This window comes from Necator americanus, chromosome X, assembly GCF_031761385.1.
Source record: "Necator americanus strain Aroian chromosome X, whole genome shotgun sequence".
NCBI classification, from domain to species: Eukaryota; Metazoa; Nematoda; class Chromadorea; order Rhabditida; family Ancylostomatidae; genus Necator; species Necator americanus.
In genome coordinates, this window is record NC_087376.1 from 21172571 (window position 1) to 21196401 (window position 23831).

The window sequence follows — 23831 nt, forward strand, 5'->3', positions numbered from 1 at the left end:
TTCTGGATTACTAAAGCGTTGCTAAAACATTAAGCATGTTCACTACTATACTTGTGAAGTACACCTCTACCCCATCCTACCCACTCATGGAGAGACCCAACATCGTCAATCCCGTGACACGTTACCTCTAAGTTGCATGGAAGTCCGAAGTGCACCCTAGCTTCCACGGATGGACAATCCTCGCGTCATTTAAAGGCATCACCCCACGAATCTGAAGTGGTAGGGATTTCAGGTGGAGTATTCGTATACGAGATGGGAGACTACGGAGAAGGGGGTGATTCCGTCCATTTCTTCCTAATTGCCGTAAAAAAACGGCCCGGAGGATACGGCTTCAGGCGTTTTGGCGCACTATTTTGTACAGAGAGTTCGAGTGGAGCGCGCCAGCCCTGTGCGGCGCCGCACCTTCCGAGCCGTTTTTTACGGCAGTTACGAAGAAATGGACGGAATCATCCCCCTCTCCATAGTTTCTCATCCTGTATACGAACACTCCACCTGAAATCTGCACCACCTCAAATTCGTGGGGTGGGTGATGCCTTTAAGGTAGAACAATTTCAGGCTGCTGCAACGCCTTAAAATGTGAGCGGAAGAAACATAAGACCGCGCCGCACACTCGCATGCCAGGTTCGCGCCATTCGACATTTAAACTGGCCAATACGGAATGTCGCGTCTTCATTTCAACCAATCATGCATCAAGGAATGAAGCCAGAGAAGTCAGAGTGGTATGAGAAGCAGAACGCCGTTCCGCATCTGTTATCTGCTTGCCGTTTGTTCTGTCGATCTAGGTGTTTGGGCTGTAGAAGTGAGTATGGTAAGTCGACATTGTTGTGGATTCTGTTGAAGGTGTTCCTTTTTCTTCTCCATTCTCCTGATGTATGCACTGTTGTAGATAATGTTGTAGAGATACTTCTTCAGCTAGGAATGTAACTATCAATATCCTCTCTGTATCGTACTTGTAGGTCTGTTGGAGTCTGTTAGAGTCACTCAATGGTGCCCTTAATTTTGGTCGCTGCATCTTATTTTTCCTTCTAGTAACTTTAGCTTACATGTCATAGAACCTCTAAGACTAATGCTTAGTCCTTAGGGCCCCAATTGACTTAGTTATTTACTTCCAGAAATAACGCCACCACTGAGTGGTGCCTCATCCCAACTACATTTTACCTGAAATAGATCCATCCAGAAATTAAAAGGGTGCGCTGGATGCTTCCACACAACGTAGATCATCCCCGAAACAAAGAGAACGTAGTTCAAGTGATGGAGCTTCTGCATTGTCCATGAAAAGGGGAAATAATGAAGGACAGTTTTATCTACATGTAAGAACAATCTCATCTATGAAGCAAGTGCAACTCATGGAACAGTTCATATCAAACCGCTAAGGAGCTACCTTATGTCCAAAATTTGCATTAATACCAGGTAATCCCCGTCTACACCTTCACAAAGCTAAAATGATTTGAATTAAAGACTTAAGTTGAAGTAGATCACTCCTTATTAATTTGTATATGTTCTTAAAAGTCCTGTCTGCTTTCTATCTTCTTATCGTTTCATTTCTACTCTGCGTCAAATCAATCTGACAGGTTGGATGTATTAATGGTGGACAGACACCTCTGTATTTTCGAGATACACCTCTAGATACAATGCGTATTTGCGAGACGTTAATCGGGCCTAGTCAAGCGCTGGATGCCAGTTTTACTTAGCTAGATAGGCAAAAAGAAATGTCTAGATAGCGAAAGAAGTGGAAGTGAAGAGATATAGTATGACACCGATCCGTGGAACATTTTAAGAATATTTCTTATATTTCCAATAATAAATGGTGGTTTCCAACACGAAATGAACTGTGCAGAACACGACTTGGAGTAAACACATATTTAAGCGCGTAAAATGTGAATATGTGCACTGCTCACGCATGGGATTTCACGGCAGTGTGGAAAAGTAGCAACTTGTTACATTTTGGAGTGGTTGTTGATGTGGTTTTTGAAATACTTCTGCTATTCTCATCCACCTTTCAGATTTGTGTGAGCTTCCACATGTGTACAGGTAAGTAGTAGCATGACCCGATGGTCCTGAAGACACGTAAACAGTAATTGTAGAGGGTTATAAATTCCTCATTCTCATCTAAGCTCAATAAGCAGTGGCAAACCTTGGTTTCAACTTGTAAATCTATGTGGCAGCAACCTTAACCGGTCGAATCCCCAATGAACTTTTACATAATAGTAAGATTTGTTCACGGATTTTCCTCTCTAAAATGAACTTGAAAGTTTTCCAAGAATAAAATCTTAGCGACATGGTGCGCGATTTCCATGCTGGTTGCAAAGAAAAATACATAGTGAAATGGTGTCCAATCGGTGGCGTCCTTATTTCTAGAAGTAAATAATTAATTAGGGCAGGTGTAGTGTAGTGGCTAGAGGTTCCGCTTCCTGCACATCGACACCGGAGGTTCGAATGCGCCCTAGTGCTCACCAAGCTTTTCATCCCTCTAGGGTCGATAAATTGGTACCAGATTTGTCTGGAGGATAAAAAACACCGAAGGGACACATAGGCTAGCTACCGCAAGTCATTGTATAAGCCAGTTATACGTTCGTAAACCTCAAACTACGCTGAATTGAAGTGAACGTGGGGATTCCAAGCGGATTGATTAACGCCAGAAACCTTAACTTTTAAATAACTAGATAAATCGGGGCCCTAAGGCCTAAACATTAGTCATATAGGATGTACGACAAGTAAAGTAAAGTAACTTGGAAAAAAAAGTAAGTAAAATCGTCGAGAAATAAGAGCGCCACTGAGAGCAAAACTGAACAAGCACAACAAATGCGAACTAGTCATCCACAAAAAGGCCCTGAAGAGGACCATTGGGTCATCCAGCTTTTTACCTTTAAACATGCGGAAGCTCACATGAGTCTGAAATGTAGATGAGAATAGCAAATGTATCTCAAAAACTACATCTGCAACCACCCCAAGATGTGACAAGTTGTCATTTTTCCGCTTTGCTGTGAAATCCTATGCGTGAGCAGTGCACATACTGCACATTTTACACGTCTAAATGTGTGGTTACTGTATGTCGCGCTAACAGATAGGGATCAGCAGCATAAAGCATCATCAAGCATAAGTTACAAGGAATAGTGATCGTTATTGGAATTTGAAATATGAATAGCTGGGAGCTTGGTTTTATTTGGTGTTTCAGGTCGTATTTAGGTTTTGACAAATATTTAAGGGCCTGTGTTGTTAATGCATGTTACATATCTTTTTCGTAAAGTTCAATTTTTTTCGTTTTAATCAATATTAATATTAATCTATACTTATATTGTTGTTCGACCGATTGTTAGTGCTATCAATCGTCTATGAAAGTAGGTGCCCTGCTCTACATGTACAATATCTATGCAGTCATACCTCATGGAAAGGATGTCGTATAATCGCTAGTCTACGGTTGCTTTCGACGGCATTGATTTTTTCAGTACGAAAATAAATCAAGCGATAAATTGTCGATTAACTCGAGCAGAACTTGAGGCACAACCTCCTTCTGTGTTTTCTTCTTTTAAAACACCATGTCATGAAGCTGGAAATGTTGGGGCCTCTGTAGGACAATATAGAGTTCGGGTTGGAGACTATGAGTATGAGCGTTTCCCACTGTGGATTTCAGGTTTTACCAAAGGTGCGATAGGAAGGAGCCGGACTCTCCTCAGGTAAAGCGGGTTTGATTCATGAGGTGCAGCTTAAGTAATGAATATCCCTTCTCTAACCGTCTGAAAGTGAACATGGTGCTTTCGCCAACCGTCGGGAAGTGAAGGAGTCTGAGGAGCACCGACTCCTACTATCGCATATATGGTTTTTACTACTTCACTCCCTTATAAGTTAGTTTCAGCTCATCCAAGTAGAAAAATCACGCACGATGGAAGGAATAAATGGAGCCGTGCGCCTGAGCTAGCGCAGCGGCGACCGCTGCTGGAGGCACATACATCGGCCGCACTTAATTTGCTTAGGTTAGTCTTGCACATCCCCATTGATTACGTTCTGGAATGGTTCCCGCAAATGCCTCCCAGACATTAGGCATCCAGTGGATCGCCACTACCTTTTCTATCATATCCCCAAGGAGAGGCAAACATGCTCCAACAAACTCACGCTCCAGTCATATGCGCAATTGTCGGATCCAGTGATCCGACCCCTTCACTTTTCGACGGTTGGCGAAAAAAATCGCCTTTTCTTTTGAACCGTTGGCGAAGGGACCCCTTCACTTTTGGGCAGTTGAGGAAGGGATCTTCATCTTGAGATGAATAGATTTTTGGAAAAAAAAAGATAAACGAAAAGAAGGGAAAGAAGAAAAGAAGAAAGAAAGATAAACGAAAAGAAGGGACTTGAGCTGCACGCCTTTGATGGAATTTTCCCATCGGGGGTTATAAGACGGTGGAGATGGGGAGTGGGCGAGTGGCCAGTTTGACGTTTTTGTTCCAATTTTGCTATATTTGTGAATGTAATCTTGACGGCTCTATGTCTTGCCAAAGACGCTGCATATTGTTGAAATGTTCAACTAAGTGAAAAATGGCTTTCAAATTTGAAGAGCAGAAAAGCGTTTCAGGAGGTGATAGTTCATCAATCGATACATTATCCGTCGGAAGTAGATAGCTGATACAGTCGGGCCCTAAGATCTAAGCGTTAGCTTTAAAGAACCTATGACATATAAAGAAAAAAGGAAGACAGATCTGGAACTACTACTGTTTCAACTTCCAAACAACCTTACCAGAAGTGAATAGCTAATTCATATCGTGTAGTATTTCCAAAGGAAAAACTGAAATGTCTTCACATGCAACAACTTTTATTCACACAATAACTCTGTCTTTACAAGGTTATAAACCTGAGGAGACCTTCTGTATTAAGTGGTGTAGCCATTATGAAGGCTGTTGTTTTACGAAATCTCAAGAAACAGGATATTTCGATGTTCTATCACCTGTTCTTCTCTTTAGCCAACATGATATGGATTATCGAAGACCAACGCTTAGGTTTTAGGGTCTCGACCGACTCAGCTATTCAATTCCAGTGATGACCTGTCGGTTGATAAGCTATCCCTTTCTCAAATGGGAAAGTGACACAGTATTTTAGCGACAAATGGCAAAGTCATTTGTAACTCTAGAACGGTTCTTGTCCTCTATGAACGTTCTTGAACTCAAAAGTTCGGCTCAATTAGAATAAAACAACTAACCAATCAATCAGATCAGTTATGGTTGTAACAATAATAGTAATAAAACAGTTTGCGACGTGTTTACGTCTGCAAACGTCGTTAGTATTCAAAGGACATCATCTTGGAAGAATTAACGAATAGAAATAATAACATAAAGTAAACATTTTTACTATCCTTGTGTTAACAACACTTGAAGAGCCGAAGTGGAACTCTCATCCAAATGTGTGGTAAATGGTGTGGCTCTAGCAACACCATCGTCCGCCCGAGCCAGGCGCGGCGCGGCTCTCCCGCGTGCGGTAATCCCATGTGATGGTATATGTACCATCGTTCCCTAGATTCTAGATGTTGGCCCTATTGTATCGTTATACTCGTATCTAAACTTACACCGGCTGCGGGAGGCTCGGCCCTTGGACCAATGATAAAAAAAAAGCAAAATTCAAGATGATACACCGAGTAACTACTAGATCTGCTGTATCGGAAGATTAACCTTAGAAAATGGTAGAAGACGAGTGCTTTACGGTGACTCCAGGTTTCAATTCAATTCGGATCTGAGTAAGATTGAAATAAGATTAGTTCAGGTAACTGCATAGTTAATATCTTTTCCTCTTCCCCTGCCCAGTTTTGTTCTCGTTTTTCATTTGCTCTTGCATTGCTTTCCTTATTTGATCAGTTTTCTTTATTTTCTTCCATCTTTTGCCTCATCTTTGTCCTATTTGTCCTGTTTCTCCGTTCTACTTTTATCGTTTCACCATCTTATTGTTTTGCCTTATTCTCTTGTTTTGCTTGTTATGAATATTTCGTCTTTTTTCTCATAGGTACGATATGGAGGAGACGGATCCTCCACAGGTGAAGGGGGTCTAGCTCATGTGGTGTAGCTCACATGACGAGGATCCCTTCGTCAGCTGCCCAAAAGTGAGGAGGGACCCTCCGCAGACCGTCTAAAGTGAAAGGGTCGAAGCACGGGCTTCGACTATTGTATGTACGGTTCCTCTATCCTTTAAAGTTGTATTTTTGTCCCTTATCTTGGTTCCATATCTACTTTATCCTTTTCGTTGCCTCAAAAAGGCTTGCTGATTCAACTTCTTTTTTATATTTATACAGCACGTTTTATACCACAAGTTTGCTCTATATCTTGTACCACACGTTTGCTTCATTCATGTTTGTTTAATTTTCGTGTGTCTCACTGTCCTTATATGCATTCTTGTTTTTGAAAAGTTCGACTTTCAATGAACCTCGGCATAGTTGAATGTAGTATCGAGTTTGATAAGTTGTATACGAGGTTGTTAAAGGATAAAAGGATAAAGTTTCTGGCGTTAATCAGTCCGCTTGGGATGAGCCCCCATGTTCCCTTCAATTCAGAATCGTTTGAGGTTCACGAACGTGTAACTGGCCTATACAAAAACCTGCGGTGGCTAGCCGTTGTGTCAAGTCAGCGTTTTTATCCTCCCAGACAAGTCTAGTACCAGTTTAAAGACCCCGGAGGGTTAAAAGGCTTGGTGAGCACTAGGGCGGATTCGAACCTCCGATCGATTGTGCAGGAAGCGGAACCTCTAGCCGCTACACTACACCCGCCCTATAAGGTTGCTAAATAAATTTATTAGCTAACGTTTCGGCAATATCGCCTTCTTCAGAGCCTGAAATGAAACCTCTCCACAACTAAGCTGATAAACTCCACCCTTACTTTCAATCACCAATTTAGCGACTACACTGAATGCTCACCTTAGATCGGAGACGCCTAGCATGGACCGCTCACTGATCGATCACGAGGGCGAATGGTTCGAATGTCATATTCGGATCGGAAGAACCATTCGAGATATGGCGCGAGTTCCCGCGTTATCGACAGACATTCGCCCTTGCGGTTCATTTTAGGGTTTTTGGTTTGGATTCAAATTTGAAATTAGGGTTCAAATCTTAGCGCAAAAATCTAGACCGTTGGCTCGAAAATCGCTGGAGGCATTTTGGATCCAAGCCAAAAACCTTAAAATGAACCGCAAGGGCGAATGTCTGTCGATAACGCGGGAACTCGCGCCATATCTCAAATGGTTCTTCCGATCCGAATGTGACATTCGAACCATTCCCTTTTGTGATCGATCAGTCAGCGGTCCATGCTAGGCGTCTCCGATCTAAGGTGAGCAATCAGTGTAGTCGCTAAATTGGTGATTGAAAGTAGGCGTGCAGTTTATCAGTTTAGTTGTGGAGAGGTTGGTCGCATAGGTGTGGTAGAGAGGAGACGGACCCTCCTCATGTGAAGAGGGTTTAGCTCATGGGGTGCAATTCAAGTGAAGGAGGTCCCTTCGCCAACCGTCCAAAAGTGAAGGGGGTCGGAACACCTCGGACTATCGCACCTATGGTTGGTCGTTTAAATTGTAGATTGAATCGCTCATTTCAGGCTCTGAAGAAGGCGATATTGCCGAAACGTTAGCCAATAAATTTATTTAACAACCTCGTGTACAGCTCATCAAACTCGATACTACATTCTTGTTTTTGTTTCTGCTTTTCACTCTTTCTTCTTAACGCTACACTCCTTTTTAATTCTCTCTTTACTTCCCAACATGTAATTGCGTTGCTTACTTTGCTCCTAGTTAGAGAATGCGTACTGCACGACTGCATAATAATCGGCACTTGAAGGCATCACCCCACGAATCTGGAGTGGTACGGATTCCAGAAGGGTAACGGAATCGTAGATTATGGTGAAGAGGGTGACTCCGTCCATTTCTTCCTAATTGCCGTAAAAAAGCGGCCCGGAATATGCGATCTGAAGCGCTCTGGGGCTCTATTTTCTACAACGATTTCGACTGGAGCACGCCAGCCTTGTGCACGCTCCGGGGCGTTTTTTTTTTAACGGCAGTTAGGGAGAAATGGACGGAATCACCCTGCTCCCCAAGGTCTATGACCCCGTATACTCATAACCCACCTGAAACCCGTACCACCCCAGACTCGGGGTGATGCCTTTAAATCACGTTAATATATGAGAAGAACGTCGAAGCTAAAGGAACACAATTTGCATAAAAAAAAACAAGTGGATGTTTTTCAAATGAAAGTAAAGACTTCCAGTATCTCTTTCTAATTGGAGAAAGCAATTTTTCTACAAAACATCCTAAATTATACAGTTCCTACATTGGTACGAGATAATGAAAAAAGTAGGGAAGGAAGCCAGTGCGGTCCATGACGAAACCTAGGTAGCGTTTTCAGACTTTACTTGAAGTTTCAACTTGTGAATGTTTCCAATCGACTTTGTTTTTGATGTCTCTGGACGCGCTTTCAAGATTTTTCCTTTGGAAGAGCAGTTTTCTGCTACTACTCAACCAATTTTGGAGACAGGAAGGGAAATCAAACTCTTCGTACTCAAAGTTAGGCCTGGCGTTTTTCACAGGAAGTAAACGTGCGAAATTTGCAGACAACGAATACTTTTCTGAACACCGAATCCTCAAGTTTGGTTAAATTTCCGTTTTTCGTTTGTGCGAAAGTGTGACCGCTCATTTGTGTTTCCGAATTTTACCAATTTTCTCAACCTCAAAGCTCTGCTGAAAAAATGGAATCAAATCAAAGCTATTGAGTCAATTCGACTCTGATGATATTATTACGTAGTGGGAAAAATTGACAGGAACGTGAAGAACATAACGTCGTTTCTTTTGTCACTTAAGGTAGAACAATAGCGTGGTTAAAAGCGGGTGTCCAGGTACTGTGTCAATATTTAACACTCTGGGAATCAAATGAAAACGGCACTGAACATAATGATGTAGAAAGATGTCCGCCTGTAAAAAAAAAACAACAACAAATAGAATGAAAAGAAAACAGATCAAGCGAAAAAATCAGAATGTACGTGAACACCGTAAGACACTCATTTTCTACCTTTCTCTAAGCGTATTCCTTTGAAGCAACAGAGGAAGTATTTACTCGGTGTACCATTTTGAATTTTGCGGCGCGTTAGCATTGGTCCAAAGGGCGGAGCCTCCCGCAGCCGGTGTAAGTTTAGATACGAGTCCTCGTTTTCTTCTTAACTAAATGGTCAGCGCTGTTCTTTATTAAGAAATAAGTTCCTCATTACGAATGTCATAATCTATCGTTTCCTTATAAGCGAGTTTCATTAGTTCATCCAAATGGAACCGAATAGGAACGCTGCCCTTCAGTGATGCGGGAGCCCAAAATTGAGCGGCACGATTGCAACGCCGGCACCTGCTGCAGACACAAAGTCGAGTACACCTGATCAGTTTAATCAGATTGGGTTTTCATGAATGGGCCACCTTCTCCTCACCCTTACTCCATTGGGTTAACTTGGACAGAAAATATAGTAGAACCAAAGAATCTTCCGTTAACACAGGAGGGTGAACTCCTAGGAAATGTGAGAGTATTAAATCAGTATTGATTTCATTTGCGCTAAACTTGTCGTGTCGACGTGTATCTGCTCTTTTATGGTCAGGTCAAAAAGAACTTAAGCCTGGCTCAGTTGCATAAGCTCCTTAGGCTTGCGTAAATGGCGCAGTAAAACTACTAGTTGCAAGGTGGGACCCCTCGTTGGGTGCGGCGGGACTAGAGATGAGCAGTACTATCCATACTGATCGCAGCTTCTAGCTCCAGCGAACCGCTTCGACAGTTGCACCGGGCTTCAGGTGGTTTGCCTTTGCTTACCACGCTGTGGATGTTTTGAGATAGCAATAGACAAACCAAGCCGTTAGTCCCTCTGCAGTTGAATTGCTACTAGACTTGTTTGGGAGGATGAAAGCAGTGAACATCGGCTGTTCTAAGTAACTGTATAGACTACTTGTGCGTTTACGATTTGGATCTCGAGGGCGCATTTTAAAGGGATTGATCAATAGCAAGCTCTATATCCTTTTTTTTTCATTTAAGACTCTCAATTTTTATTTTTGATTTGAAAGAAGTGCCCAAATGCATGATCTGGTATGTAAATAAACAAATTTTCAATGAATTCGCAGGAAAAGTTCTTAGCTGCTTCTTAAGTGTGGTCTTTTATGCTATCAACACTACGCTTGTATGTTGATTGGTTGAAATATGCAAGCTGGGATTTACGTGTTATAATTGTGAACTATTACGAAACAACGTGCTCGATTTCTGTGACACTTTTTTTTGGAGTCATCCACCTTGGCATAATCTCGCTGCGCAATAAGACCTGGCCTACGAGGTACATTAGCAATGTAACCATTAGTGGTTGCGATCCTCTGCGCTAGGTTAACTGCATCGATCCACTTCTGGACATCAGATTTCACCCTTAAGGCTGTCCTAAACATGTTCCGAATGACTGATTTCTTGGTTTTCCAAGGGTGAGCGGAAAAGCAGTGGACTTGTATCTTTTACTACTGGAATTTCAAAGCCATCGTGTCATCCGCTCACCGTTGGACCACTTTATTTCCACGTTAACAAAGGACTGCCAATTTTCTTTGGGTTTCTCCCGTGTATACCGTATGTAAGGGGATTGCTGGTTTAGAAACTCGAAACAAGTGTCCATCTCGTCTTGAGTGGGACATGTAATGCAACAGTCATCAATGTAACGACAGCACAGGAAAGGTTTTCGTTCCAGGATGGGTTGTTCTACTTTGGACATAAATGCAATGGCTAGTGTGGAAGCTAGTCTTTGCCCCATGGCCAAATCCCTGACCTGTCTGTAGTAATTAGTATTAGCGAAGTGATTTTATCACGCATAGTTCCACTAATATCACAGCAATGCGGCTACCTAGGTAAGCACAACTAAATGGGCTTCTTTTGGTTTCAATTTCGGATGTAACATCTTAGAGAATAATGACTTGTTCTGGATGAGGCATTGGAGAGGACATATCACGAATGACCTGACTTTCCAGGCTCTGACGAAGGCGACGACGCCGAAACGTTAGCCGTAATAAAGTTTGTCAACAACCTTGGCTGTTGCTGAATTGACTATCGACAAGTTGCAATCTATATGCCAAGATTCAAGAAAAGTCGAACTTTCGCACTATCCAAGTAACCGTCTAAGCAGCTTTCGTTCCGTGCAATCAAGCCTCGCCATCAATGTAGACGATGCTACCCAAACCTCCGATCCGTACATCATGGAAGGGTGAATTGCGGAGAGGTAGACTCGCAGCTTGACTTCGTTGGTGATGGGGATCGACCACAGGCATTTCGCTAAGGAACTGAATGCAGAAATGACCTTAGCGCATCTCTGCTGAATGTTTTTCCCGTAGCTGCTGTTGTTCTTCAGCGCATTACTCAGGTAATAAAACTCATCGACGAGTTCAATTGGTTGTCCGTCCACTCTGACTCCCATTCGAGGTCTTCAGGAGACCCTTATCTGCTTGAACTTATCTCGACGTAGACGTAACCCATACGCTGCAGCTAGCTGCAACATGTAGACAACATGTTGGAAGTTCCACACTGCTTTTCGCAAATATAATAACGGCAATACTCGAGGTCGATTAAGGAGTACGGTGTTAAGACGATGTCGGTAGGACACCGATCGAATGTTCTTTGCATGATATCATCGATGGCGAAGTTGATCAGGAAGGAGTCCAGCCACTGCTGCTTGTCTTACTTCAGTTACCACTTCAAAGTATGTTATAAATTCGGCTGGTGTTCGAATTGCAGCAGCTGTTCTTCGTTTCATGTCATCAGTCATAGTAGCGAACAAACTCTTCTCTTACCTCATAGGCGCGAAGCGCGTTGAGAAGACGTCCTCGATGAGGAAAGCCGAAAGCGATTTCAAAGTCCCGAAAGACCCACTCCATTGGCTTCAAATACCGCTACCAGATTTCACTCTCCTATCGATAAACACCTGGTCAGTCATAGATCCGCCCGGACGAAAATCAGCGTGTTCATCGCGTGTTGTTTCTTCGCGATGCTTAATAAGTCAGTCCAGGATAACTCGCTCCAAAATTGTTTATAACGCAGCAGTAAGATTCCACGATAGTTCCTAGGGTTGGTGACTTATAACTCTTTTTGTGGAATGGAATTATGATAGCGTGACTCCTCGAGCTAGGTCTTTTTTCGTCGATCCATATTGAGCGGATGATCCTCGTCATTTCACAAATATGAGACGGAGGAAGATATTTCAGCTCTTGATTGCGTCGTCTCCGATAGATTTTCCATTCTACATGTTCTGGGTGCAGACAAAAGCCTACTCGTCGGTACTTTCACGTTAACCGCTTTTGTCGGTCTATGTGCTCGAGTTCAGGAGCTCATGGCGCTTGGAGGTTCAGAAAGGTCTTGAAGTGATCCATCCAAATTGGCGGGGTTGCTTCAGCCACAGTCTCTCCATTGCCAGTGTTGAGGACCGGAAAACATCTTTTCATTTTGCCGCTATACTATTTTAGTACATAGGCTTTCCGAGGGTTCTTGTCTTCCCACGTCTTTTCAAACTCCATCGCTCTTGACGTCCACTCGTTATTGCGGTCTTGTTGCAGTTGACGACGCAACTTCTAAGACGCCTGTCCTGGTTGAAGTCACCAGTGCTGTGAGCCGCACATACACAATTGTACGTGGTTGTTTCCACAGATGCAAAGGCAAGCTTCTTCCGTGGTACTAGAACTGGGAGCGTTTTTCTTGCGGCGTCCTTGATGCACTTTGTGAAGGAGTCTGCATCGTAAGCATCTTTTTGGTCTGTACTCCAACATGAATAGACACATATTGGCGGAGCTTTAGTTGTCCTCTCTTCGTCTTTCAAACCTGCTATATAGATTTTCTGTTGAAGGCGACTTCCTCGATTTCTCTTGCGGAACAGTACCTTGAAGCTACGAAGTCGAAAACAGCCCTAGATTTTCGGATATCCGACTGAGAAATGTTTCTCGTCGGAAGCTAGTTGAACTGAGGTTTGAAAATCCTGATCTTCCGCTTGCGGTGCCTTTCCGGGGTTAAAAAGGCTGATACTTGCCTTGTGAGCTGATATCATCGATGGTTCCTCTTGAACGTGGAAGCGACGATGAGACCCGTCTGTTCACATAAGTCGACCAGAACGTCGTTATCCGAAGTATCATCCGCTCGATAATATATCTCTCTCCTCAATATCAGTATCGTTCGATTCGAACAGTGGTTGGGTATTTTAGTTGTAAACGCATTGAGTTCATTAGAGGAGGCGTCCTTACTGTTGTCCTCAGTGGTTTCCGTATGTGCCTGGGCAAATACGATCTAGAATTTACATCCTCTGCGGTCTTGGAATCGTACAAAGTCGCATTTAGGCAAATTCATCCACCAGGTTGTTGTTGTCGCTCTTCGCAACTACCGCGCAGCCTTCTATCTGCTTTTCATCAACATCGCAGCAGAAGATAGTGATGCCTCCAGTGCTGATGACGGCTGGTCTCTGATGCCTGTTTCCTGCAGGCAAACGGCACATAGAGATGTCGTAGTGGCCTAGGCAGGCGGCTTGTTGGAAGTCAGTCGACAGTGTTGGATAGTTCATCGTGACGAAACGAATGGTTGTTGCCGAAGATTTCATTCTCCTTCGGGCAGTTGACCTTTCAGGTTATGGGCTTTGGTGATGTGCTGGACGATAGCACCTTTATGGAATATATGGGAATCTTGCGCTAACTGTGCAGGTTATATAGTTCGTACTTTCCCAAAGCGTACAGTCAAGTGCTTGATTGCGTATAGTGAAAGCAGGGCCACCACTAGAATGAATGGAAATTTCGAACCAACATATGATATGGGGTACCAAAATGCTCTAAATAACCTCCTAATTACGGATGTAATGAGCAGTTTGTCCAATTCCGAGAAATAAGCGGAAATCCTATGAACACCCCTTCTTTCCATAAAGATGTATCCGCGGGATATCCCAACGGCAGGATTGCGGAGGTGTGAAAGTAATTAACGGGGCTTGAGGAAGCTTTGCCCGTTTTCAGGCCACACATTTGTCAAAAGTAAATTTGAAGCATATTTGAAATCAGCACCTCATTTGCTTTCGAATGGTATTTTCAAAACTTATTTTTGTCCACTTCCAAGAATTCCGACGGTTTGCGACGGATTTTGAGACACAAGTTAGTAGCGGTGTTGTAGCTTTGGACAATGGTGAAAATGTAGATTGCTCGCCTATCAGTTTATTTAAGTTATTAGTTTTGTTAGTTATTATTATTATTATTATTATTATTATTATTAAAAATTAAAATTACAATCCATGTTCACGGATATGTCTCGGTTCGTTTTATCTTGTAAAGCTCTTTTTAATTTTTCCTGTACAGATTTTTGAATCATGTTAACGGAGCGGCACATCTTGTTAGGTATACCGGTGCGTCCATCATATCTTTAGAGCATCCATCGAGAATCTGTTTCCGTTTTTCCGTACTATGTTGTTGAAGTGAAATAATAAATTTCATAGTCTTGCAATGTACACTCTCACTTTCCAGTGCAAATAGAAGGTGTATTTAAAGCCTAAAATTTAGGGATGCAGCGAGTATTGGAAGGAGGCTAACATATGGTTGTAAGTAACTTTTTGAATTGATGTAGCAATAACTAAATAGTTTCAGCGTGAGGTTATTTCTGTTCACGTTGGGCAAGCCGGAGTGCAGATCGGTAACGCATGTTGGGAGCTCTATTGTCTTGAACATGGCATCCAACCTGATGGCCGTATGCCTTCTGATAAGCAAACACAGGTTTTTTTTACTATGTCACATACTTTAGAAGAACTTTAAGACAGCTGTTCTAGGACGACACGTCCTTCTCCACATTCTTCTCCGAGACTGGTGCTGGTCGCCATGTTCCGCGAGCTGTTATGGTCGACTTGGAGCCTACTGTGATTGGTTCGTGACCTGCTTATATATCTTACATGGGAAAAATGTAGTTGGGGGAGGTGGGTGTGGCACTCCGTAGCGGCCTTATTTCCCGAGACTCTAACTTACTTTTTTTTCCTAGTAACTTTAGTTTACATGCATAGATCCTCTAAGACTAATGCTCAGGCCTTAGGGCCTCGATTGATCTGATCATTTACTTCGATAAATGAAGGCGCCACTGAGCCCCCCCACCAGGCCCCTTCAATTAAATTTTACCCATCTTGCATTGCATCCACACCCTCAATGTGGTTGTTTTTACATATTATTTTGTGTAACGGAATAAAAGGACAGTGAAACAGAAACATTTAAAGAAGCAAGCTGATACTGGCAGTGACTGGTTCTTATGGAGAAGTGTAGAAAGCGGCTATACAAAAGTGATGTAACTATACCCTAATCCGTGATCGGCTAGGAATGTACACAGTGGCGTGTGAAACTCCATAAATATGGGGACAGTGATAAAATCACGAGGCATTTCCTGATTGGGAAATTCACGATATTGTCTGGGGCTATTTTAGCCAGCTTAAATAGTCACTTGGTGTTCACCACATTTTCAGAATTTCGCCTTTGTGCACTCACCGATAAGTTCTACGTTATTTCGGGCCATCCTTCATTATTAAATGAGGTTGTGATCCTGGTGTTTGGTGTTCTCAAAAACGAATGTTCAGTTTATGGCGTAGACAAAAGTAGATGGTTTCGGGATCGTCAGTTCGATCCCCACGGAGATTTATGAACGAAAACTAGTTTTTATGAGAGAAGGCGGAAAGTTATAGCTTCAGCAAAGGCAGCACACAACTAGTTTGTTTGAGGCGGCACTCACCGTCATGAATGGACTCAGTGTCTCAAAACGACCGAAGTACACGGACGAATATTCACGTCCAGTCATAGGCCGAACTGTTTGCTAGGAGGAAGGTTATCCGCGCGATTGAGATTTCAACCTTTTCTTGAACTTGACTTTGAGATTGCTTACTGCACCTCTTGTCATCTTTTGTTGTCGGACATACATGGTGATGCGAACCAGTGGATGTCCAGGAAGTGGGGCAAGTATGCATGTTACAAAAACTTCACTTGACACACTTAGAAATATGATTCCTTTTTCTATCACGTTTTCCTAACTACTTCAAAACCTGGAGTAGGAAACACACAGCGGCAGCAAATTAGGGCAACCTTGGCTTGTTCCAGTCTTACGACTTAATCTAAAGTGAATCGCCTAGGTTGAGACAAAACGATTCACCCTTTCAATTTCAGCCTCTCTCGTTTCTCTTATTGACGGTTGAAAGGCAGCATCCCACAAATCTTACGTGATGAGGGAATTTGAGAGAGGTAGAGATGAGATTGTAGATTGCGGGACCGAAGGTGGTTCCGCTTTTCCCTTCCTAGTCGTTAAAAAAAACGGCGTGGGAACCGCTCTAGTTCCAATGTTAGAACGTTAGAGGAATGTTACAACGCTCCTCTATGTATACGTACGTTCTGGTCCATTCAGCAACCTATTCTTTAGTTTCTCTTGAATAGTCGAGGAGAACTCACTGGCTTTGGACCACTGCGCAGCTGGATGCGACGCGTGTACAAGGGTGGCGCGTTGCTACTGAAATCGGTAAAAACGGAGTCTGACGCCGTCTTGTACAATGATTAGGGATAGATGAGCGGAACCACTACTGATCCCGTCTCCATCTGGTCCAGCGGTTTCTCTCACTACGTCAAATTCGTGGTATGCTGCCTTTAAATATCAGATCCACCTCTTCCAGAACTAATGTCCTTTCCTTGAAAATAATTAGTTTAGAAACAATTCTCGTAACATTGAATTGTCGGTAGTTTTCATGTGAACTCCAACAGTACGCGCTGTTCAGACTTCTGCGAAATCTGCATGCACCGTTTGCTGCAATGGAGGAAATAGGCATTAGGGATCGCCCCTTCATCAGTGTCGACAATTGAATCATCTACTGCGGCGATGCTGATGAAAGCAGGAGACTGCGCAATAGCTGTGAGGAATTATTACAACAACCTGATGGAGGAGCTTGGCGTCAACGTGGTTAAGATGCGCCTTTGTTCGATTGTGGGATCACAGAGGACTCAAACTCTTGATCGTAACTACTCATGCGCCTACGCAAACCGCCGAAGACCACAACAAGGACCTCTTTTAGATGAATTCAATGGTTAATGTTCAAGATACCAAGTCAGCTGGTAATTGTCGGGATTGATTAGAGCACAAAGATGGATCTCGATGGAACAATAGTTTGATGCGCTTGGAAAGTGGTACTATCCAAAAAAGCATGGACGGAAGTGGTCTGGTAAACCTTTGCGAGCAACCACATCAATACATCCACGTTCATGATGAATAATTGACGCCATGAACTAACGTGGCAACGGGAAACCCCTTTAACGCTAAAAGAGCAGCGAAAACGGAAGATTCCGACTTTTAAGCTTCAGCTCAATAGCGTTCGGACAAAGAATATCCCTTTGTCGAGTATCCGAACATCTAGAGCTGTCTGGGATGTTGCATTCGATTTCAACCACCTCCCAATTTATCTCAGTTGTAAGCTGTTGTTCCAGAAAGGAAGTTGAGGAGTTCACCAACCGAACTCGACGATCCCAGTTTTAACACCGAGGAAAAGTTCGCCTTTGCATCTGCGGATGCAATGTCCACGTAACGAGGAACCACCGACCGAGTCGGAGGTTCCGGTCTGTAACCAGAAGATGAAAAATTGAAAATATGGTAGAGACGACGGGATTACCACAGAAATGTTGAGATCTCTTCCTCCTTCTGAGATTCGTGAGATGACGAAGATTATCTTTCAATATGATTTGACGAAACAATACCTGACTCGTGGGGACCTGCTGTTCTATTCCACAATTCCGTAAACAAGATGTTATTCGAACTCGGGAATTACGGAGGAACTTCGCGGCTGTTTGTAATGTACAGGGTTTTGGTGTGGTTCATTTTGGATCGGCTAGTCAAAAACATCGCGAAGAAACCATCCGACCAACAAACCGCCTTTTGCCCTGGTCGATCGACGATTGGTCACTTGTTTATTATGAGGAGAGTAACTGAAGTGTGGCAGTGGTACTCGAAACCTCTACAGTTATCTTTTCTGGAATCCGAATCCGATTCTCCCTACTGAAGCCATCTTCTCAGTGAGCTTCGCATCGATGGAGTTTCTAGAAAATTTGTACGCCTAATGAACGACCTGAATAGAAAGACAACTGCTGCTGTTCGAACGCCGAACGATGTACCACACCGATGTGGAAACTGGAGTGGGACAAAGGGCCGTGGCGGGATCCTCTTTAGCTCAGCCGTCGATGACGTGATGCGAAGAACAGTTGAGCAGTGCCCCACCGTCGTTTTAGCACCATATTCACGTTTCTTGGTTGGCCTCGAGTACGCCGACGATGTTAGTAGTCTTCGCTTCAAGTAGTGCGAACTTACAACATGTTCTTAACCTCGTATCGGAATCAGCTACAGCCTACAGATTGCGACTCCACCTGATGAATGCAAACAGATGTGGGTCTCGAGACTCAACGGGAATCATAGTGGGCAGATAACCTACTGAACTCGTGAACTCGCGGGCTATATGTCAAAAATGAATGTATGTTCAATAAATTAAATTGGTCCTGGCTCAATATAACGCTAGGGGAAGATATTGTGGATGAGGTGCGGATTTTAATAGCAGCTCCACTTCTCGGTATTTTCAACTTTTTTCAGGCGGAGCAGTCCTTACCAGTAGTTGTTCTTATCAAAATCCTCTGATTTTTATATCGAGCACAAAACCTGAAGGCTTATCAAGAATTAGCACAAAAGGATTATTTTGCTCACCGAACAAATTGCTTACCTCCGAATAAAATTCGGACAAATTGCTGGGACTGATGCGTTTCCTGCATTGCGCGAACTACACTCGTTTGAATCGCAATCAGCCTTCAGTAGAGGAAATGAGTGTGAAACAGGCGAAGAGAATCTAAATAGACAGGTGCTGGAGTGTGTACTGTGATGAACCCGTAGATTCTGTTGCAAAATAGAGTTATCCCACTTTATGAGGCTTCACTTCATAAACTTAATCTCTTTCACGTTCTAAGCCTTGTCCGCCTCGTCTCCACGGGGTGCATAGTTAGAATCCTTTCAGAGAACGTTTAAAAAAGTTGTTCATTTGAAGCAGCGTATTATGATTTTGGCATGGTGCGGAACCCACAGCGACACCGTAGAGTTTGGTTAGTAGACTGCGGAATCCACCCTTCTTCCGCTCATCTTTCACTAATCGTCATTGAAAACGGCGTGAGAATTGCTTCATTCTCTGTGAGGTATGTTAGAACGCGCCTCTGTGTATACGTTCTGCCCTCCTCAGCAGCCTATTTTTAGTTCCACTTGAATGTTTCATTAGTTTCACTTGAATAGGCTGGTGAAAAGGCGTAATTGATCTTCAACCGTTCGCGTTTGGATGCAGCGCGTGTACAAAAGCGGTGTGTTACAACTAAAATTGTCGTAAATACTTTCTTCACGCTGCTTTTTTATTACGATTGAGGAAAGATGAGCGGGACCAAGTTTGGTTCCGCAATCTACTACCCAAAGTCTACCCTTCCGCTGTGAGCTGCGCACAAGTAAAAATCGTGATGCAAAATCGTAAATGCTAAGCCAATGTGCATTGTTATATGAAAGTTATATATATATGTATATATATTTATGTATATATATATATATATTTATGAATGTCAGCGTGATGAAATGTCAGCGTTTAATTTTGGAATATATGGCTCGTGTGAACGGGCATGTAGTTTTCAACGAAATGGGTGTTCCGATTTCTGCTGCAATGCCTCACGCCTCAAAGCGGCGCAGCGGTGGCCCTGGCCGTCGGACAGCTATGGTGGCGAGACTTCGTCTCGGCAGGTTCAATCATGCCACAAAGGTGCCCGGCTAGTAGCCCGGTCCTTGGCCCAAGGCTACAGGCTAGCTAAGTGAGGGGTAGTACGACGATTCCGGTGCCAGGCTGCTAGCTTGCTAGTGCGACAAGCCGACCGAGGACAACACCCCCGTCGCGTCATACTGCTAATGTCTACTATGTCTACTTTTCAGAAGCTAGGACGTCCCCCAAAAGCGACGCGCATTGTCCTCGTCCGGGCAATGGTGCAAATATGCGAGGGCTACCGGCTAGAGGACGGAGCTGGCCAAAGAAGTTAGTCCGCCATCTCCAACAACATCCAGTGCGCTTGGCAACACTTAACGTTGGGACGCTTACTGGAAGAAGTCGTGAACTGGCAGACAGTCTCAGAAAACGCCGTGTTGACATATGTTGTGTACAGGAGACTCGCTGGAAAGGCTCCAAGGCAAGGGAATTAGGCGATGGCTACAAGCTGATCTACCACGGCACATCAAATCGCAATGGCGTTGGTACCATATTGAACTAGTCGTTTAGAAATAGCGTCACAGCGGTGGATCGACTATCGGATCGCTTGATGGCTGTAGAAGTAGATACAGGAGAAGTGGAATTGCGAGTCGTCTCTGCTTATGCGCCACAGGCAGGCTGTAGTAAAGAAGAGAAGGCAAGCTTTTGGGAGGATCTGGAGCAGTACGTCCAATCCCTGGAAAGCGAAGAAATACTTTTAATCGGAGGAGACGTCAACGGACATGTCGGTTCTCGAAAAGACGGATTCGAGAGTTGTCACGGTGGATACGGCTATGGAGCTCGTAACGACGACGGTTTGCGAATCCTGGAGTATGCTGTTGCGAGTGACTTGATCATTGCTAACACGCAGTATCGGAAAAGAAAATCGTATTTGATCACGTACACCAGCGGCGGTCGTGAAACACAAATAGATTTCTGGATGTTACGCCGACGAGATCGTCGACTTCTGCAGGATTTAAAAGTCATCCCTACAGACCATGTCGCTGCCCAACACCATCTGCTCGTTATGGATTTGAAAATCTCCCGTCCAAGGAGGAGACATCCAAGGACTGAAACACAGCGCATCAAATGGTGGAATCTGAAGGATCGAAAGGAGGTATTTTTCGCGTCCGTGGCTCCATCTACATTTCCCCACCCTACTCGTAGTGTGGAGAAAATGTGGTCGCATACTTCTAGCGTTATACGCTTGAGCGCGGAAAACGCTCTGGGAAAGACGACTCTAGGTAAGCCAAAGATACAAAAGGCTACGTGGTTTTGGAACGAGGAAGTTCAGGCGGCAATTCGTGAGAAGAAGTCCAGGTATAAGCTCTGGTGGAGGACCCGTCAGCCTGAAGATCGGGGTGCTTACCTAGCGGCGAAAAGGGAGGCTAAGAAGGCAGTCTCCAAGGCGAAGTCAGACCGCTACAAGGCTGTGTACGACATGCTTGATACCAGAGAAGGCGAGCGGGAGGCGCGCGTCATCGCTCAACGTTGGATATGGAGCACACCAAGATCGTTAAGGGAGCTGATGGAGCCGTTCTGCGCCGCTCTGGTCAGATCCTGGAGAGGTGGCGAGAGTACTACAATCACTTGTGTAACGAAGAGTTCTGTCATCCTTCCATTCCAACCGTTCCCAGCGTCGAGGGTCCTCTTCTACCAATTACTGCCGTCGAAGTCAGTGCTGCCCTCGCAAAAATGAAGACGAACAAGGCAACCGGCCCTGATGACATACCTGCTGATGACTGGAAGCTGCTAGGAGATCGAGGGTCCGTGTGGTTCACAACTCTATTTAACAAGATCGTTTCAGAAGGACGGACTCCAGACGTTTGGCAAACTTCCGTGACCGTGACTGTCTGGAAAGGGAAAGGAGACATTGCTTGCTGCACTTCGTACAGGACTATACGACTGCTAAGCCATACGATGAAGGTTTTTGACCGTGTGCTGGAAGCTCGTCTGAGGAAAATTGTTAGCGTTTCACTCAACCAGTGTGGCTTTGTGAAGGACCGCAGCACTATAGATGCTATCCATGCTGTCCGAATCCTCCTGGAAAAACATCGAGAGAAGAACCGCAGTGTTCATCTTGCTTTCCTCGATCTCGGGAAAGCTTTCGACCGTGTCCCACATGAGCTGTTATAGATGTCCACGAGGTCGCATAGAGTACCAGAAGAATATGTGCGGTGGACGAAGCTGGTTTATGCGAAGCCCACCAGCGTTGTCCGATGTGCTGCTGGAACAAGCAGGCCATTCCCTGTACAAGAAGGGTTCATCAGGGTTCATCCCTTTCACCTCTGCTGTTCATACTGTGCATGGACACGATAACGAAGGAAACCCAGAAGCAGCATCCGTGGACTCTACTCTTTGCCGACGATGTCATGCTCGCGTCGGAGTCTCGAGATGATCTTCAGAAACAAGTGCAGTCTTGGAAGGATCAGCTGCAGCAATATGGATTGCGCCTCAACACATCAAAAACTGAGTACATGGAGTGCGGACCAAGGATAGAGGATGGTTCAATTCGTGTCGATGGCACCGAATTAAACAAAGTGAACTGTTTCAAGTACCTTGGATCCAAAGAGACTTCCACAGACGACATTGATCAAGAAGGTCGAGCACGTGTTAATGCGGCATGGATGAAATGGAAAATGGCAACAGGGGTACTGTGCGACAAGAAAGTCCCTGTTCGACTGAAGTCGAAGATCTACAGGACGGTTGTGCGTCCTGTTGCCCTTTACGGATGCGAGTGCTGGCCGACGACGAAAGCCTTGGAAAGAGTGCTGCACGCTATGGAGATGCGGATGTTGAGGTGGACGATAGGTGTAACGCTAAAAGAGAAAGTATCCAACGACACTGTACGTTCCATCTTCGGCGTCGTCCCGATAACTGAGAAGATGAAGGAGGCGCGACTGAGATGGTTTGGTCACGTCTTGCGGCGGGAGGAAGATTCTGTTGCCAAAACCACTCTGAAGCTCGACGTTTCAGGAGTGAGGCCGTATGGGAGGCCAAAGATTCGCTGGTTAAACCGTGTGAAGCTGGATATGATAGATGCACGTTTGTGTACGGCTGATGCAATGGATAGAACCTAAGGAAGACAAGAAGCAGAAAAGCGGACCCTGCAACAACGCGGGACAAACGCTAGGAAGAAGAAGAAGGGTGTTCCGATTTGTTGAAAGATATTAGCTATACGGTCTCACGGAGGCAGGATTGTTCAGCTTATCCCAAAACGGAGGCCGGTTTCTGAAGCGCGGTCCTCGGATATTTAAAAATAGTGTTTAAAAATAGTGAATGTAAATAAAAAATAGTGTAAAATAAAATAAAAATAATAAAAATGTGTAATATAAAATAATAGGGCCCTTCGGAATATCTCTTTTTTAGAGTTATGAAAGTTCTACTGGTATATTTAGCTAACTTTAGCGTCGATTATCGCCTTACACGAGATCGAAAAATACCTATCATCGATGATAGATAGGGGGAGTGGTATAAAGTACCGTTAGCGGTTATGGCTATTCTAGCACATAACGACTTGTACCATCTAAGAGTGCGGCAGACAACGCTCTGCCTACTCTTTCATTTTCGATCGCATTGCTGGCAACTGTTCTGCTCACCTGTATTCATACAATAAAGACATTCCACTGAACCACCGCTTTTGGTCTGTTCAATTAGGGTGATAAAATCCCTAAAGTCTCTAGTCACCCACTCACACACCCTCAGTTTCTAGATTCTAAAGGCACATCATATATTTCCTATCATCGAAAGTTTTTTATGTCCGAAAACGACGATCGTACTTTCAGAACTGTCGGTCATTTACTATGTTCATTCAACTCCTAGAATTAATGCAATGCAAATAGAAGGTGGACCGTTGTTTGGCGATTCTCACCCAATAGCCAGCTAATGCGCGGACAGCCTTCGCTGGGATGTTACGGAAGTACTAAGTGCGAACATCTTACCAGAAGCCGTTGTAAAAGTTAATTGAGAAATCAAGAGAAATAAGAAGTAATTGAAAAGGAAGGTGAAGAGTAATAGAAAATTTTGTCGTTTTCATTTCCTAAATGTCCTGACCGTCTT

At 44.0% G+C, this 23831-nt stretch overlaps 3 protein-coding genes across 5 annotated transcripts; 2 read left to right on the plus strand and 1 right to left on the minus strand.

Annotated features, from left to right (window-relative positions):
* Positions 1-721: 721 nt before the first annotated feature.
* Positions 722-21908, plus strand: RB195_024554 (uncharacterized protein; the record flags this gene model as incomplete). 3 transcript variants are annotated; one of them, XM_064212375.1, is made up of 6 exons in its annotated part: positions 14047-14118; positions 14605-14730; positions 14784-14877; positions 19964-20063; positions 20304-21324; positions 21417-21908. In XM_064212375.1, 6 exons carry the CDS (start codon positions 14047-14049, stop codon positions 21906-21908), a joined length of 1905 nt encoding a protein of 634 aa, XP_064068258.1. The 3 variants fall into 3 exon arrangements, with proteins under 3 accessions (XP_064068256.1, XP_064068258.1, XP_064068259.1); XM_064212376.1 differs by lacking the exons at positions 14047-14118; positions 19964-20063; positions 20304-21324; positions 21417-21908 and adding exons at positions 722-808; positions 17455-17552; XM_064212377.1 differs by lacking the exons at positions 14047-14118; positions 14605-14730; positions 14784-14877 and adding an exon at positions 19611-19796 and having other exon boundaries at positions 20318-21249; positions 21294-21908.
* On the minus strand, positions 13320-13580 carry RB195_024555 (uncharacterized protein; the record flags this gene model as incomplete). Its single annotated transcript, XM_064212378.1, has 1 exon — positions 13320-13580. The coding sequence occupies one exon, from the start codon at positions 13578-13580 to the stop codon at positions 13320-13322; it is 261 nt and encodes an 86-aa protein (XP_064068257.1).
* Positions 21909-22078: 170 nt separating the features above from the next.
* Positions 22079-22852, plus strand: RB195_024556 (uncharacterized protein; the record flags this gene model as incomplete). Its single annotated transcript, XM_064212379.1, has 1 exon — positions 22079-22852. One exon carries the CDS (start codon positions 22079-22081, stop codon positions 22850-22852), a length of 774 nt encoding a protein of 257 aa, XP_064068260.1.
* Positions 22853-23831: the final 979 nt, after the last annotated feature.